This window comes from Peromyscus maniculatus, chromosome 17 (genome assembly GCF_049852395.1).
Source record: "Peromyscus maniculatus bairdii isolate BWxNUB_F1_BW_parent chromosome 17, HU_Pman_BW_mat_3.1, whole genome shotgun sequence".
Lineage (NCBI taxonomy): Eukaryota > Metazoa > Chordata > Mammalia > Rodentia > Cricetidae > Peromyscus > Peromyscus maniculatus.
The window spans coordinates 6,600,603-6,619,263 of NC_134868.1; the positions used below are offsets into that span (position 1 = coordinate 6,600,603).

The window sequence follows — 18,661 nt, forward strand, 5'->3', positions numbered from 1 at the left end:
TGCCATCTTCCCCCCAGTATCCGACTCATACCCACACCAGTGCACCACTCCCCTCCTGAAACTTGATGAAGCCCCGCCTCATCCTTGGCTTCTAGCCGCTTCCCTTCTCCCCACAGTGGAATTAAAACCCTGGAAGGGGGAAGATCTTGTTTTATGCCCCCCTGCAGGCTCCCTAATGGCCTGCCATTACATGTGCTGAACCATGGAAAAGTAGTCACTCAGGGAAGGGGTGAGTCAGGTAAACCAGCCCAGGAGTGCCAGGCAGTGAAGCGTGGAGCCAGGGGTTTCATGGGCAGCCAGCGCAGGCCAGTGTTTCTACTGAAAATAAACCCTCCTAGTCACTGGGACTTGCAGTTTTCAAAGCGCTTCTGAATCCATTACCTCATATGGTTTGTACCCACAACCCATGAGATAAACAGTGCAGGTATTTGAATAAAGTCTTTGAATTCGCATATAAAGAAATGGGGTTCACCGTGACACTTTCATATCTCACCTTTTGCTTCTCCACTTTTCTTCTCTCTCCTGTCCCCTCTGTCCCTTTCTACTGTCCCCTTTCTCCTGTCTTCATGACACACATATTCCATTACTTCCCCACTTTTATAGATGAAAAACCAGAGGCCCCCAAATTTTATGGGATTTTCCCAGACGTCCCAGGAACAAACTCTACCACGTGTCCTCAGCTTCTCACCCTCATGTGGAACAACCAGGCAGCGCTAACGATCCATGCAAAGCTTACAAGGAGTGAGAAGCAAAAGGCTAGAGCCTGGCCGTGGACAAACAACCCCTGTGTGAGTAAGTCTAAAGGGACAGTATAGCGAATGATTGGGCAGCACACCCGACATCCTCCTCTGGCCTCAGTGGAGCGTGGGCACGAACATCTGCATATGTATCATACACACATGCACACACATACATGTGCACACAAGCATGCATGTGTACACACACACACACACACACACACACACACACACACACACACACACACAGTTTATTTGGAGATATTTTTCTTCATAATAGATTTTAGGCCTGGTAAGACCCTAGAGTTTCAACTACAATTTCCTTTCATTCCAGAGTTAGAATATACTACAGCTAAAACTTGAAAATCTTTGCTGGGAAATGGATTTCAGTTAAAAACATATAGGATGACTCTTCTTCCTCTAGCCTCTTCCCACAGGAGTGTTCATCTGCAGGAAAAGGTCTGGAAACAGTGGCAAATGGCTTTGTCGTGTCTAAAAGCATACCAAAGTTATTATGAGACTGGGGGCTGAGGTAGATATGCAGAACAAGGCCGTTCCAATCTGTGATTTGGAGGCATATCTTGTCATCTCCTTGACCATCAATTTCTTCACTTTATAAAAGAATCTCTTGTAGGTGCCTTGTTCATACGTCAGAAGAAGTTATAAAATGAATGGGGAATGAAATGTCAGCATGAAGAAAAGTTCTAAGGCAAACCTCACGTGCTTATGTATAAGACAGGCTCCTACCCCGTCTACCGCTGTGGGCAGCATGAGAAACCCTTCCTGTGTCCAAACCACAGCTCCTCTTGCAGGAGATGCTGGTGGCTTCCCACTCCCTAGACAGGAAGTGTGCAGGCTTGGCTGTGTTACCCGTCCCTGCTCTCACAGCAATGCAAAACTAATTCTTTTCAAAATATAAAGCTGCTCAAAACTCATGGATGATTTCCAACTATTTCCAAAAATAGAGTAAAACACTGACACACCCCTTCCTATCTGTCCTTGCTCACTTCCAGGGTAACAAGACTTTCACACCTCCCCTTCTGCTTGATCCCCTCAAAGGCTTTTCCCATGCTGCCATTGGCTGGAACTGTAGCCCCCAAGAGTCCTTTGTTGACCATCCCACACCCAAGTCCTCACAGAGGCCATTCCGGAAGCCCTGGCCCAAGTCCTAATGTAATGGGGATGCATGGAAACCCATAATTTCCCTCAGAGCACTTATTATCATTTGAAATTAAACATTAGTTAAATCTCTCCCTACCTCCACATCAGTAAAGCTCCTGATGGTGTGGTTATTTTGACTCCAACTTTGTTATCCCGAATGCTTTAGTAATTAGTAATTAAATCAGGCTTGGGGCACTGCCTTGCTCTCTATAAGTTAAAACTACTATTGAGAAAGAGGAACAGGAACCAACCAAACACCTGGCAGGTGTTGGGGATTGACTTGGTGCATTTGTATTTATTATCTCTTTCACTCATCCCAAAATTCTACTAGATAGTATTAGTCTCTCTTTGCTGCTATACCAATCCATGACCGACGCAGTAGTTTACACTGTGGTAATATAGGCAGGGTTTACAAGCAAAATATAAATAGGCCATTAAGTAGATTCCACATGTTACACAGGAGTCTGCCATTCAAACGTAAAGGTCACTGAGCATCCCACTGCTAGAGGGAACTTCAGGAAACATCACAGCAGAACTTGGCAGAACTCCCAACCCCAACATGGGGAAAGCAGAGATAGAGAAAAAAAAAACAAAAAACTTTCACCAACATCCACATTTCTTGGATCTAAATGTTTCCTTCCCCCCCCCCCCATCACTTTCCATTTGAAACTTTAGCAGACAGAGGAGTGGGAGAGTGCCTCTCTACCCTTATGACACGTTTGCACGAGATAAATCACGGTGGATGTTTAGTTTCTCTTGTAAACTTTTATCCTAGTTTTGAAAAATGCGATACCTCTGACAATGGAATTCAAGCATAAAGATAAGCGTGCATGCCTGGTGTTCGCTGGGGTTTTTGTTGTTGCTGCTGCTCTTCATTTCAGGGGTCTTAGAAACAGAGTAGCTTGGAGAGAGTTTAGTCTATAGCATGTGGAGTGCACACTGAGTATCATGTGGAGTGCACACTGAGTATCATGTGGAGTGCACACTGAGTATCATGTGGAGTGCACACCGAATATCATGTGGAGTGCACACCGAGTATCATGTAGAGTGCATACCGAGTATCATGTGGAGTGCACACTGAGTAGCATGTGGAGTGCACACTGAGTATCATGTGGAGTGCACACTGAGTATCATGTGGAGTGCACACTGAGTATCATGTGGGGTGCACACTAAGTATGAGAAAGCTTGGGAGCCTTGCTGAGAAGATGAGGGGGAGTCCTCAGGGCTGATATGAAGATTCAAACCAAATTCTAGAACTTCGGATTAAGACTACAAGTCTCATATTTGTGGAGTTTCTTCTTCGTCTTCACAGTAAGGACACAGTCACTAGTAAGAGTCAACAGTTGAGAGGGTAGGAGAGACAGCTCGGCAGTGAAGAGCACTGGCTGCTCTTCCAGAGGACCTGGGTTTGACTACTAACATCCTCAATGGCAGCTCACAACTATCTGTAACTCCATAGGATATGACGCCCTCTTCTGGCCTCCTTAGGCAATGTATATACACCATGCACATACATACACACAGACACAGGCATACAGACAAATAAGTCTCTGAAGAGGAAATGACAATTCAGGAGTAACTTAGGGATCAAGAAGACCTCGGTATGAATGAGACCTTGAGCATGTCGCTTATCCAAGCCTACCTCACTTGTAAGACAAACAAAGACAGAGGTTTCAGGAAGGCTCAGTCAGTAAAGGGCTGGCTCTACAAGTGTGAGGATTTAAGTTCAGTCCTCAGAACCCATGTAGAGAGGTTGAGGAATGCATGCTTGCAATCCCAGAACTGCAGAAGCAGAAAGAGGAGAATTTCTTGCTCACTGCCCGCCCCGCACCCCCCCCCCAAGTCTAGTCTGACTGGTGAGCTTCAAGCTAATGAGAGACCTTATCTAAATTGAGGTAGATGATTTTCTTCACAAAGACACTGAAGATTGTCTTCTGGCCTCCACATACATGCACACATACCTGTACTCACATGTGAAGAGAGGTACATTAAAAATAAGTAAAATGGACAAAGATAAGCAGTAGCTAATTCCCAGTATTGTGAGCACCAAAGGAGACATTCTGCAGCCTGATCTGCCTTTGCCCACAGAATAACCCTTGAGTCCTGTTAATGATTAGAATATTATCAGACTCGGAAAGTGGGCAGGACAGAGATAACCATATCCCCATGGGCCAGCCTCAAAGGGAGCTTCAGGCAGCTGCCTAGTCACATGTAACCCACGTGGACTTGAACGTAAGTCAAACAACAGCCAATCGTCTGTTAATTCACACTGTAATTAAATTTCTGGCAGAATATTGTACTTTGTAATACAGTTTATTGTTCTTCCAAACTGTCATCCAAGAAGCAAATTATATTTGAGCTTTCTAAAGCATCTGGTCCATAAAAGAATTCGTACCAGTTCTTAGCATAAAATTCTATTTTGTGGAGAAGGCAGCTATTGGTACATTGCATGCAGAATCCAGAAGCCAAAACTCATGTTTAGAGCCCATGCATTAAAAAAAGGAAGACTCAACAGAACGTAATCTAACTCGGGAATGGGCTGAGCCCTGCCTGCATGGATCTGTGAGTCAAGTGTTACTGGACCACAGCCATACTTGCTCATTTGTGTGCAGTCACGAAGAGGATTATTTGGCCCACAAAGCCTACCTTATTTACTATTTGACTTTCACTGAGGAAACAAAACAAAACGAAAACAAACAAATGAGTGTTTATAGTCTTCTGTTATAGAATGGGGAAAATTTGAAAACATAGTAAAATGTCAAACTTTACTTTTCTTGTCAGTACCAGCCGCCCTGGGGAAAAGACGATGCTTAACTGTATGCATAAAGTATAAGGTAAAAAGTGCCCCACCCCCAATCTAAGGTGACTGACGGGACCATAAAGGTTGGAGGTGTCTGAGCTTCCAGAGCACGGCTCCGTTTGTGTCGGTGGCCGCTTCCCTTCCCCTCCCTGGCTGTGGGATTCTGCACATTGGTGTGCAGGTATGACTCACATGGGCTTTGTCCTCACTCTTGGTCGCTGTTGCTCTGGGTCCTTGCCCTGGCGTCTCCTCTGCCGCTGCTTTCCTGGTCACATTCTGCGGCTCCAGCTTCTCTGGTGCCTGCTGACCACAGCTCTGTGACTTTGTTCTCAAGCTATTGGTGAATTCCACAGACTGGGCTTTCCTGCAGAGAAACAAAGGGGAAATGATCAAACCCTTCTTCGACAGGAACAGGCTTTCCAAGGCAGGGGTCTACAATCAAACTATGTGAAAAGCAACAGCAGCTTGTGTATTATAACGCTTATCATCTGGTAGGTCTTTGCCTAGAACTTTAACTAAATCTTTCTTTATAACAACCACCTGAGGTTATCCTCGTGTTACAATAAAAGGTTCAAAGAAATACTATAATTTACCCAAGACCACATAACAGTTTTGTCAGGATTTGAACCCAGGGTTACCCAGCTCCTGATCCAGCTAGGCTACCGGTATATGCTGCCTTCCTATGGCCATTCAAAGAATATCCCCTGAATCGCTGTATGTTCATTTATAGTTTTAACATCGTGAGAATTGGAGTGAGACACTATTAGCCTTTGGGCGCTGAAGTTAGGTCCAGACATCTTTTCCAGTTTCAGCTCACCAGCTCACTAGTGGAGCAGCCCAGAACTTGAGGAGGATACCCAGCAGAGGTGATCAATCACCTGCCTCTGTTCCAAGTCTTTTATGTGTCCAGTTGACTATGTCAATTCGCCATGAAAATCTCACTGTCCCGAGAAGAGGTTCAGACTCCCATGCCTAGCCTTCAAAGTACCTTAAAGCATCATTCCCCATCTCCCAGGGTTCACCTGATACTGTACCCCAAGCACTGAGAAGGTTTCACCACCACCACCACCCCCACCCCCACAGAGCTGTGCAAAACCAAGTTGGGGAATCGTGACTGCGTCCTCTACTTGAATTTCTCTCCCAACCTTCTATAGCCGGACAGCCAACTCTTCCTCAACGCTCAACTCACATTTCCCCTCTTCTGGCATCAATCAGAATGCTGGGCCTCCACCTGGACCAGGGGGGTTCTATTTACACCTTAACCAAGTCTCCCTCTGGGCACAGCCTGCATTGTGGCAGCTGCTTGTGTATCTTGCCTTGTTTCCTTCGTGGGCTGGAATGAATTCTTCTGATTCTCTTGGCATTCCTGATGCCTGGCATAGCACAAGTAGCTGTGGACTCTGCCATTCAGCTGCCCACAGCTGGTTCAGTTCTCCCAAACACACCTGACACGTGGCTTCATCCTGTTGTGCTGCCCCAGGAAGATGCTGATAGAGCTGTGGTGGTGGTGGTGGTGGTGGAGGAGGAGGAGGAGGAGGAGGAGGAGCCAGCATGTTCATGCAAATCAGCACTGGGATGTCTGTCAGAGCCACGAAGCAGTTGCTTGGCAGCATTGCGGGCGAGAAGGGTATTGCTGAAAGCTCAAGTGAACTTTCTAGAAAGATCTAAGGTGATCTTTGACCCTCAGATTTCACTGTGTTCTCCTGCCAGATGCTGTGAGCAAGAGGTGTCTCTCCAGAGTGGTGGTGTTGAATGTGAAACACCCCCAGAAGCTCATGTGTCTGCATACTTGGTCTGTAGCTGACGGGAATGTTGTAGAACCTTCGGGAGGTAGAGTCTCACAGGAGGAAGTGAGTCACGGGGGGGGGGGGGGGGGGGGGGGGGCGGGCCTTATACTCCAGCCCCACTTTCCGTTCACCCTGCTGCTTGACTGTAGGTGTCCTGTGACCAGGTTCCTGCCACCATGCCTTCCCGGCCATGATGGACTATATCCCTTTTTAATTTTGAGACAAAGAGACCTTTACTTCCCTGAGTTGCTTTGTTAAGTATCCTGTCACAGCAATGAAAAGAAGTAACTGATACACGCTGCCTTCGTAAATGCAGCCAGTCTCCGGCGGCACGGGGTGCAGCGCTCCTACCTGAGCTCTGAGTCCTGCGCTGCTCTCAGGTGCACCCTCTCAGCCAGGATCTCGTCACACAGCACGTCGTAGGGCTTGTCCAGATGGTGCTCACCCATCACCCAAACCCACACCTTCTTATCGGCGCCCAGCTTCCAGTGGACAGATTTGCCATTCTCTGCAAACAAAACAAAATTGGGGTTGAACAAATTATTTATAGGGTATTATGTGTCCCAATCACTTTAGTATTTTCTGTCTTGGGAGCGTGGGCGTTAAACAAAACACTTTTAACCTGCTCAGGAGCTAGGGACTGCAAAGGTTTCTTTACAAATACAATGTGCCTGGTCCTCACACTGCCAGATGCTGAGAGAGGATGAAAGCAAACAGAGTGAGCTAGCATCGGGTACCACCTCTTCAGCCTAAGAATTTCCCCATTACCCAGAACTGAGCAGCTATCCAAGCATCTGGTGTTTCCACTACCATTACAGGGCCTTCGATGCATGTGTTTTAGAGTTAGACCGGTTTCGTTCTAATAATTAGCCTGGCTACCTACCAGCTTTGTGACTTAGAAACATTCATATTTTTAAGACTCGATTTCCTCATCTGCCAAATGGGAATATTAACATCCATCACAATGGTGGCTGTGAAGAACAGGCATGCTAAGGATGCCCCTGCGCCTGCCACATAATAGGAGTTCAACAGAGGTTAACTACTATCACCAGCCAGCCTATTATTTACTTATGGGGCTGCTTGGAGATTCACACCAGCATGTGAGAAGATAATACTACCTGGGTAGTATGACACTTGGTGAAGCTACTTAAATAACCCTTGTTTACAATTGGTCCAGGGGTTGTATTTCATCTAGTTTCTAAGCTCCAGAAATGTAGCCAGATGGGAGCTTGGTCCCAGAGACCAGGGAAATGTGACGTGTGATTAGGAGAGGCCAAAAATACAGTCCATAAACTAAAGGAATAGACCTGGGATCTGCGCAGGTCATTGTGGTCCAAAGTTAGGTGTAGCCAATACCTTCAAACCAGCCAAAGATGCTGAATGAGATGTAGCATATGCTGATCATGTGGTATTCCTTAGAAATCCACACTGGGGTTGCTGTGGTCTTATGCTAAATGGAGGAAGCTTTTCAATTTGAAGGTTCATATACTATTGGCCCGTTTCAGAGTGCTATTTCAGGTTGCATTACAAAAGCAGGCTGCCAAAGTTGATCTCTGTTTTCTGCTCTTCTCCAGATAAATGATCTCATCCTGAAGTGTTGTTCAAATCTTAAATGGTCTTATAATAATATTTAAAAAAAAAAAAAAAACAGAGCCAGATAACAGGTGAAAGCTCAAAGATCAGAGAAGCAGAACAGCCAGCCACTAGTTCTTACCTCTACGAAATCCTCAGTCTAAAAAGAGTGAGTTCCTATTTCCTCACGCTTTATGTACCTTTCTCTGCCCAGCCATCACTTCCTGGGACTAAAGGCGGGTGTGCTTCCCAAGCAAAGGCATGAGCTCTCAAGTGCTGGGATTAAAGGTGTGTGCCACCACTGCCTGCCCTCTATGTCTGATCTCGTGGCTGGCTCTGTCCTCTGATCCTCAGGTAAGTTTATTAGGGTACACAGTATGTCACCACATCGCAGTCTTGGGGAGTTCTAAAAACCACTGAGGAGAGTGGGGCACATTTGTACAATCTTCACCACAGGACCTAAGGCAGAAGGAACTGCCCTGACCCTGCTTTCACAGGCAGAGACACAGCAAAGGTGGAACCCAGGTGGAAAGGGAGATGGTACCCCGAGAACTCTTCTGGGGAAAGGCCCTGGGGCCAGCCCTCACTGGTCTTGCAGTTTCAGGCCATGTCAAATGTTTCATTAACTCCAGAAAGCTATCATACCTCATAAAACTACCTCTGTTACACACTCCCGAGTCCAACGATAATATTTTTATTATGCCCATCTCTCAAACTTCACTTAAATAACTCTCTGCTGACATTCTTTGGCAGCAGGAGGCTGACACCTCGGGCAGACAGTGGTAGCATGCCAAGAGAGGCAAAGACTCAGAGCCCAGAGAGTCATTGTTCAGCTGGGACACCAGATGCATGTCCCCCAAACCGTTTTCATAGAGGCTGCAGGCTGCAGGTGGCTGTGACGGGGTGGGACAGACAAAACCCAGAACTGGAGGTGTGCCGTGGAGAGTGTGCAGGAACTGAGTAGAGAGGGACCAAGAGACAGCCAGAGCTCAGCAAACACAAGAGGGTTAGGAAGTACTGTGGCCACAAAGAAACATGGGCAAGTCGTGTAAGGACGAGATTCAAAGCGTCACACTTAGCCAGGTTCTCGCCAGTGAGTAGCCTGTGTTCTGTCCCCAGAGTCCCTTGAGTAGGTACAGAAAGCAAATGAGGTGGAGACTGGCCAGGTGGACTTGGAAATTACCTTACACATATTATCATTGAAATCACTGGAATAACTGGACTCACAGAGAGAAGGATGCCAAGAAGAGAGCCTGGGAGAAACATGGGCTTCATCCAGGGGCAGAGGAAAAGAATCCGATTTATTTATAAATAATATGAAAGCGGAGAATTCTGATTCCCCAAGTAATGAGGTTAAGATAGAAGATGACTGGGAAAGTGCAGAGCCGTGCAGATGAGAGGGGAAAGAAAGGTGGTATTCAATGATGCTGAGGGGACCAGGCATGTCCGGGATACAGGAGGAGGCAGGAGACTCGGAATGGTGAGGACCGGCTTAGACAGCAGGTGTGCATTGTAGAGTCCGTCGGTGAAGAGAAAAGAGGGTGCAGCTGTCTGTTCAGCAGACATTTCCAGAATATCTGTACACTCCAGCGCTGCTCCGAGGGCCTCGGGACAGAGGGAACAGTGGAAGAGCAAAGCCGCACGAGAGAGCTCCTTGCATTGAGGAAACAGGGCGGGGCTTCTCCCTGGGCTGCTGGAAAGTGAACCGGTAAGAATGCCGGGAAAGATCAGAAGGATAGATAGAAGGGCTGCAGAGGTAGGTAAAAAGAAAGCATTGGCTGGGGATGCGGCTCTGCTGGTAGAATGCTAACCGACCACATCTGAGACCCTGGACTCAATTTCAAGCACAACTACAAAATCAGGCATGGTGGTTCATGCCTGTACTCACGGCACTCGGGAGATGGAGGCAGGAAAATCTGTTTAATGACATCCTTGGCTGCCTAGGGAATTGGAGTTCAGCCTGGGATATGTGGGACCTTGTAACTAAAGGAGGAGGAGAAAGAGGAGCAGGAGGGGGAGGGGGAAAGAGAAAAGCAGAGAATAGGCACGCACAGAGCCATGCAGCTCCTGCCACACCTCTTTAAAGAAAAGCTATAAACTTAGGAATTCTAAATGAGACATGTGTAATATCTCTTTCACAGTCCAGCACTACCCCGTCATTCTGGATTTCCCATTTATCTCGCCTTGAAATTATATGCACTCTTAAATTTGAACACGTGGAGGGAGGGAGTTTGTATAGCACTTCCACATAATTACAAGGTCTTTTGCTTCTCTAGTCTTTTAAGTGTGACTCTACAACCACAGGTCTCTTTCTGATTGCTATCTCAGGGGATCTTACAAAATTATTCTAAAACCAGCTTTTCTAGAAAAGTGGGTCTGTCCTGCTCGGGGACTACATCATAAGAACTGCCAAGCAGAGGCCTGTAGTCATACCTGGTTCTGAGAAGTCTTTTATCTGGACTAAGAGATTTTTCCCTACTCAGAGCCACATGCAAACCCTCTCATGAGGCAGGGCTGTAAAATGTCATATAAAAACGGAGCAGCACATCTCTTCGTCAGAGAAATGGCCAGACTACTTCAGTCTTATATTCCTGGTTATAACATAACACTGTTGTGTTTGCTTCTTCCTATATGATGGGTCCAGAAGGAATACAAGCTTCTCATGACAAGTCAGGGATGTATTACAGTAACCCTTTCCTGGGACATTGGTGGATGCTCATACTAATCATTACACATAACCCTAGGCTATTCATAACCCTACTTTATTGTGAGTCCATTGAGCTCCAGGGAAAGTATTGCCCCAAGATGGTAAACTACGGCACATTGAAAGAATTCAGTCTGTGTGACTGCCAGAAGGAGGGTTCCTACAACAATACTAAGTCAACAATCCTAAGGTTCTTCTACACACTGCCACCCCAGAGGCCCCTGGAGTATCTTTCACCACTCTGTGTTTCTTCTAAGAAACCTCATCCTCAAGTAGACACCAAACAATGACCATCAGCTGCCCGTGACCTCTGAGTCCTCATGCTATGGCCAATGTCCCTTCTGACTGGGGGATGCCTACACCATACTCATTTTCACATACTACCCTAGGTCACATGTTTTATTGTGAGGCCATGGCATCTCAGAGAAGGAACTTCTTCAAGATGAAACAGCCACTGCATCCTGAGAGGGAAATTCAAAACTGATCTGTGTGACTAAAGAATTATTTCTAATGTGTGATCTAAACTGAGACACTGAGAGTAAAAAGAGAGCCAATAGGATAACCAGTAAGCTGGGGTGGCCTACATGACGGTCAATATAGTGTTCTTTCTCATCTCATAGGGTGAAATGGGGCATGAACAGGCCGGATCTGTCTCCATTTTTTAATGAAGGCCAAAGCCAATTTCTATCAAGTCTTCCTCAAATTACTTGGGGTTTTTTCCCCTATAATTTCTAATCCTGCTAAATGTGCTGGAGTTCTTAACACCAAACTCATTTGTAATTTAATAAAATCATATGCATAGCTTAGAGAGCGAAAAGTTGGGTGACATGCCTGATACCACAGTCCCAGGAAGTGACTGGTGGATGGATAAGTGAGACTCCCAATCAAAAGAGTAGACAGAAGCAATAAATCAAGAAGGGAGAGCGTAGGGTTTAAGGGCAGCAAGAGGGATGGAAAATGCAGCAATTGCCTGGAAGACATGCAATACCAGGGAATTCAAAGCTAGATAGATAGACAAAATGTTAAGGCAAGAGGTTAAGTCAACCTGCTCAGAAAAGACTAGGGATTTAACTGGACTCAAATTCAAATTGATGGTTCCAGTTTGGGTTTATACAAATTGCATCTTTCCACTTGTTTCTTTATTTGTAAGAATAAAGGAGACAATGCTGATCTCACTGAGTTCTCACAATAATTAAGTGAGATGGTTTTCATGTGAAGCTTTAGCCTGCCACATGATAACAGGCCAATAGGTAGGTAGGGGGAATAGGTAGGGAGAATCTCCATAGACAAGAAAAGGCAAAGTAAAATCTATAAGATTTAATGGCTGGGGATAGGTAAGGGCAGAGAGGAGCCACAATGCCTCCTAGCCATTTGGCTTTAGTGACTAGGCAGAGAGCAGAGCTGCCATCATGACAGAGTGACAGACAGGACCAGGGGCTGATGAGGAACCATAGGAAAACTTGGCAAGAATTTTCTTTGTGGCAATCTTGCAGGGCTCATGGGCCATGTGAACAGAAATTCTCATGAGATAGTAACGATCAGACCAAAGCCTGGCAAAAAGTCTCTTGGCAATATGCATTTGAGTCGCTGCTTTATAGAAGAAAAAGGATTCAGCTATTTGTCTAGCTATCATTTCCAAAGGCCCCGCTGCATTCCAGCTCAGCTCTATGGAACCATTGCTTCCTGGAAACAGAAGACTAGCTAAAGGAACGTGCCTGCGGTAACAATAAGAATCCAGCAAATGGAGATGAATTCAAGCCTTAGTCATTACTCTATAACTGTGAAGAGATACCATGGCCAAGGCAACTCTTACAAAAGAAACTATTTAGCTGGGGCCTTGCTTACGGTTTCCGAGGGTTAGTCTGTTTTTATCATGGTGGGGAGCATGGCGACATGCATGGTGCTGGAGCCGTCACTGAGAACTGCATTGTGATCCACAGGCAGATAAGAGGGGGCTGGTAATGCTGGGACTGGCATGGGCCTTTGAAACCTCAAAGCTCCTGCTAGTTATACATCTCCAGCAAGGAATGCAGCTGTTGGGGGCAGGGAGAAATGGGGAGAGGGCGAGATTTTAAAAAAAGATTGAAGTTGGGCCACAGTGCTTTTATGACACAGCCTCAGAAGTCAGGCTCTGTATTGAGCATAGTAATCCTTTCAAACAGTTATATCCCCTGGTGACTAAACATTCAAATATATGAGCCTATGACAGTCATTCTCATTCAAATCACCATGTGCATCTCAAGTACACATATCTCAAGGGCAGATGAGGACACACCATCCCAGCCACCAGACCCTCACCTAGACTTTGGGCTCTTGTCCTCTGCTTCATTAAGAACCAATTAAAAAAAAAGTGCAGGGGAACCATGTCTTCTTGTTTGTGTTAATGTGACAAAGCACACAGGAAAAGTGCCAACTGCTGTCTTAGATACAGGCAAGGCATCTTTAGAAAGTGCTCCCAAACCCCAGTTACGCTTGCCACGTACCGCGTTTGTTCATAACACCAGTTTGGGGAGAATCAAAGTCAGGGTCTATTCCAGCTGTCGTTTCCCAGCTATTTGTTCAAGGCAAGTTAATTAATGACTGACCTTCACTTTCCCCATCCATAAAATGTAAACAGTACTTCATGCCGCAAGCTTGGTTGTTATTATTTAGTGAGATAATATACTGAAGCATGCAGCTCAGAGTCTGAATGAAACAGCCAGCCTGAAACACACTGGCTGGGGTTCCTATGAAAGTCTAGAGCAGAGAGCAGTACTGTCCAAATGGGGACCACATCCACAATGATGACTTTTCTAACATTCTGACACCTAAAAACTAGTGACATTTATTCAAATCTTGCATCCAACCCAAGAAATCTAATAGCAAACTTCCATGTCTACTTTTTTTTTATATTTTCCTACTACCCAAGTCTTTAAAATCTGGTGGTTTACACCCTTTCCCCCCTAAGCACTGGAAATTAAACCCAGTTTATTCTCCTTCTAGGTGACGACTACTCTGAGCTGTATTCCCATTCCCAGCCCCTTATACTTTAAAGCATTTTTCCATTTTCAAGTGTGTGTGTGTGGTAGGGGGGTGTGAATGTATGTATACATATTTGCATGTGTATGTGTACATACATGTAGGTTCTCTTGCACATGTGCACATGTCCATGATCCAAGGTTGAGGTCAGGAATCATCTTGAATGGCTCTTCTATGTTCTTCAGTGAGACAGGGACTCCGTGAAACCCAGAGCTTGCCAATACAGTTTGTCTAGCTAGCCAGTTTACTCTGGGGGTCCCCTGGCTTTGCCTTTCAAGGTTAAACTTGCAGATGGGCTGACAAGACCATTCAGAATTTACACAGATTCTGGAGATCTGAACTCAAGTCCTCACATGGGTACAGTAAGTACTTTAGTCACTAGGCCATCTTCCAGCCTTCATTTTACTTTTTATTTGAGGCAGGGTCTCACAAAGGTCTCTAGGTTAGACTTGAACTCACTCTGTAGCCTAGGCAGGTTACCGTTCTCAAGCTCCCAAGAAGCTTCAATTGCACATCTATGCCACCGAGACCTTCATTACATATTCATCAAACCTCAATTCTGAGTTGTGGTACAGCCATGTGTGGCTCCTTGCTACAATATTCAGTCCTCTTAGCTATCACATAGCAAAAACAGTCAGTCCATAATTGTCTCCTGCTTTATGAAGGACAATGTCTCACGAGAATTTAGAAAGCATCTGGTCTATTGTTGGTTCAATCCCTGCTGCCAATGATTTTCTCAGCCCTTCCTGCATTCACCTTAAGATTATAGAAAGTCAGGAGAGTCCCACAGTGGTCTGTGCTTTTCTAGAGAAAAGAACTTTTAACACAATGAAGACATGGTATAAAGGAATGGGGGGGGGGGGCATAAGATCGATACAATAGAGAGGAACAACCTCCAAAGCCATGGCTGGGCTGTGAATGTGGGCAGGAAGAGCCTGTGGTCCAGGACAAGCTGGAGGCAGGCAGGGCTGGGGGCAGGTAGAACGCACATGTCAGTAAGGTGGGGATAAATGTGGGAGGCCAAGACATGATGGTTACAGGCCCAGTGGGTCCACAGCACAGACAGGGCCCTGGGCAACCACTGGGCACCTTGCTGCCACTTTGGACCACCTGTGGTTTCGGCTCCAAAGGCTGGGCAAGATTAAATATGAGAAGCACTTGCTTTCTAGAGGAAGTGGAGAATTTTTTCCTGCTCTCTGGTTATGAGAGGAACTAGTTAAATGTCAGTCATCTTTCTCCAAGTGCTAAAGGATTTCAAGGGGTAATAAACATCTGATAAGCAATATTGATAGAACTTTCACTGTTTTCATTATATTTATATTAGCATACTTCTTCTACCATCATTTAACTAAAAAGGTAATGCGGATTTCTTTTGAAAGCTGTATTCAAAACTCTACAAGGAAACAGTTAAGCAAAGAAACTGAAATAATTGCCTCAGGTTACCACAAGGAAAACAACTCAGCAAATTTGAGAAGCCCACAGTTTAGTAAAGGACCCAGGGGCAAGCACTCTTTTGGTCTCAACAGTCCCCAAAGTCACTCCACCATACCAGCATATCAGGATTTCAATGAGCAGGGTGCCCTAGAGGAGCCCAGCTGTTTGATAAAACTTCCTGGGGATGCAAGGAGATGAACAGCTAAGCCATCCCCCAATGCTTCAGCTCACCAGGACTGTTTTGAAGGAAAAGTTGTAATCTGGATAGTGCAATAAAAATTCCACAGATGTGAGCATATGTACTGGGTATAGCTTTACATATAGAAGATCTCTAAGGGTTATATCTTAGAGATCTGTTTGTCTGTCTTGGCCTATATCAGTGGACAGTTAATACCAACATTGCACAAATTTGGGGAGAATGAGACATAAGGTATGTGTTTCACAGAGTATCTAAAATACCAATAAGATATTACTATGTTCCTTTTTTTTTTTAATATTATGTCCAGGACTTTTTGGTTATTGGTTTGTTGCTAATGTGGTAGGGGTACTTGAGGTTGACCCTAGTGCTTCCTGTATGCCCATGCAGGCATCCTCACCCTGATCTACACCCAGTTGTCTATGTTGTATAAGATAATAATAATTGAAATACCCATATTTGTTTTTCTTATCAGTATATAGACCTCATAAAAAGAATTTACAGTATGAGGCAAAGGCCACTAAACTGATTTCCACTTTGAATCTGTGTATCCGGCAAGCATGCCAGTGGGATTTTCTCAACTATTGAAATCCTGAGCAGTTTTATAAAATTTTGCTTTTCCTGGCTTAATAAAAAAAAAAGTGAAGAGAAATTGAGTGTGACTACCTCAATAAGTGACCTTGAAAACTGTGTGCATGTGTATGCAAGTGTGTGTGTGTGTGTGTGTGTGTGTGTGTGTGTGTGTGTGTACATGTGTATGTGTTTAGTTAAGTACTGATCCATGACAGAGCCTACATGTGTGTGGGGGTTTGGGTAGTTAATGTACACCTTCCATATTTGTGCATGTATACATTTAGGTCATAATGAACAAAGAATTCCTCCCCTGATGATTTCAAAAGAACTCTTTCAAACTCCTAGGGATTCGTTCAGCCATGAAGAAGTACATCTGAGAATCATTCCACACTAAGCATTTGCACTATAGAGATTTGCTTTCCTTAAGCAAGTTCCTTACATTTTAACAGGCATGCCTTTAAAATGGTAACTTCAAAAAGTGCCTGAAGTTGATGACGCATAGTCACACTTGCTGTCCAAGTACTTTGTATTATAATGGCAAAATGCTAAGCCAAATGCTAAGGAGGGGTGGTGGTGATGGTAAAGACCTTCCTTAATGCCCCACAAGTCAAAATCTAGGATGGCTTTTTGTTTTCTGGAGATGCTGGGATGGAGATGAGAGGCTCATGTACGTTAGGCAAGTGCTCTGAATTACACCCCCATTCCTTATCACAGACTTCACCATACTGTAAGGATAATCTGATTTTAGACAAAATACTTAAAACGTAAACACTGCATGGTGGGTATTCTATGTGTTTACATGTGAGCAGAGGCAGACTTCCAGTTGAAAACCTGACTTAAGAAGTAGCATAGGATCTAGCCACACAGTCACGGTTCATACCTGGCCAGCCAGTGAGTGGTGTGAGCCCTTCCAGCGAGGCAGCCAGCCTCCTGCCTCCCCATTCGCAGCACGGAGAAGGAGGAGGCTAGACTTACCTTTCTTTGGTCTGGATTTCACTGGCAAGGACTCCTTTCTTTCCATGGCGGCTTCTCTTTCTTTCCACCGCCGGATCTGTTCCTCCCTCATCTTGTAGAACAAGATCTGCTTCTGCTCCTCACTGAGCTCCGCCAGCAGGTCAGGGTCTATGAACATATCTGCCAGTATCTGTCTCAGCATCCTTGCTGATCACAGGAACCTCTGCACCTGTAGCAGAGGCTTCTGGAAATGACTTGCTCCCAGCAGGCTGGCACTTGGGCACCTCCACAGACCTTCCCAGAGGCTGGAACACCCCAGCAGTAATGACCCGCTGGGACAGGAACTCAGCAGAGTGGTTTCTTTCGTAAATGCTGTTCAGTGGACAAACCTGCAAAGAGCGACAGCCCAAATCAGGTGATAAAATGTATAGATTCTGTACGGGAGTAGGCTAGTCAAGAAAGCCAGGAGGAACTACAGTATAGTTCTTTATTTTAAAGAGAAAGAGGAGAAAAGTCGTGGTATGTTTTGATAAGAGTTTGTATAACCTCTATCCCATGATAGATACTTTATCGGAAAAACCCTAACTTTGTACAGGCCGGCCTCAGGGAAACGGAAATCTAACAGAGGTTTGTCTGGCCTTCTCCCGACCGAACAAACACGTTATTATCTCAGAGCCTCCCAAATGCCAACAGCATGGCCGAAAAGCACCAACACCAATAACAATAACAAAAACAAAAGGTCACCAGAGGAAATTAAAATACCCTCCCCAAATTCCAAAGGAAAATATCACATTGGAGATATTTTTAGGGGAACAGAGCCATTCTCAAAGAAGTAAAAAGAAGGAATAAAACTGAGAGAGCGCTGTCTTCCTTTTCCTTTCTCTTAAGCACTGCATGAATACAACCATGTGCTTTCTCCTTCACAAAGGACATTTCCAGACAACCCAGCAGAGCCACGAGAGCAGCGCCAGTACAAAAGAGAACATGCCCGAACATTCTGGAAGGTTACCAGCTCGTAAGTGTCCCCTTTCCAGGAACCTAATTTAGTAAAATAGAAGTTTCAGGCCAGATACCTGTGGGGGCGGGGGTGGGGGGTGGAGGTCACTGGCTTTTGTCTTTGGTTTATAAGTTTATCAGGAGGTTCCTTCAGAAAGAGGCTGTGGACTCGGGCAAGCATGGTATCAAGAAGGTAGCACTTCCTCTAGTTCTGCTTAGTTTACATAGTTTTATTTGGGTTAATGCTTTTAGATGTCAAACCTTCAGACTTTCTATGAGTACAACACACACATGTATTATGAATGCATGTGTGTACACACATGTATGCCACAGGGGACAATCTCAGGCCTTCCACCTTGTTTGGGACAAGCTTTCTCTTTTTCTTGTTCAACACTTTGTAGACCAACCATGCTAGATGACTCGAAAGCTCTAGGGAGCCTCCTGATTCCACCTTTTACCTCAGCAGAGGGGCACTGGGATTAGATGCCACTGCGTGTGGGGTCCTAGCGCACCCTCATGCTTTATTTACCCACCCATCTCCCCGGCCCCAAACCCTTACACTTTTATCATCAGGAGGAAATACTACATATGTATATGCACAAATATATGGAGAAAAAACATTCGATTTGTCCCAAATGTCATAGGAAGTACAAAAGTCTCACTATGACATTTCAGAATCATCTATGTTCTAAAAGATCAACTATAATTTTCATGCCCACAGTGCTTCAG

At 45.2% G+C, this 18,661-nt stretch overlaps 1 protein-coding gene across 1 annotated transcript in view; it reads right to left on the reverse strand.

The window, feature by feature from the left end:
• Positions 1–18,661, reverse strand: part of Sh2d4a (SH2 domain containing 4A) — a 67,522-nt gene that overhangs the window by 45,121 nt on the left and 3,740 nt on the right. The window contains exons 2-4 of the mRNA XM_016007951.3: positions 16,958–17,325; positions 6,837–6,993; positions 4,891–5,062 (exon numbers count right to left, since the gene is read on the reverse strand). Coding sequence (XP_015863437.1) covers positions 4,891–5,062; positions 6,837–6,993; positions 16,958–17,138 — 510 coding nt within the window. The 5' untranslated portion in view covers positions 17,139–17,325. The remainder of the gene's footprint in view (positions 1–4,890; positions 5,063–6,836; positions 6,994–16,957; positions 17,326–18,661) is intronic.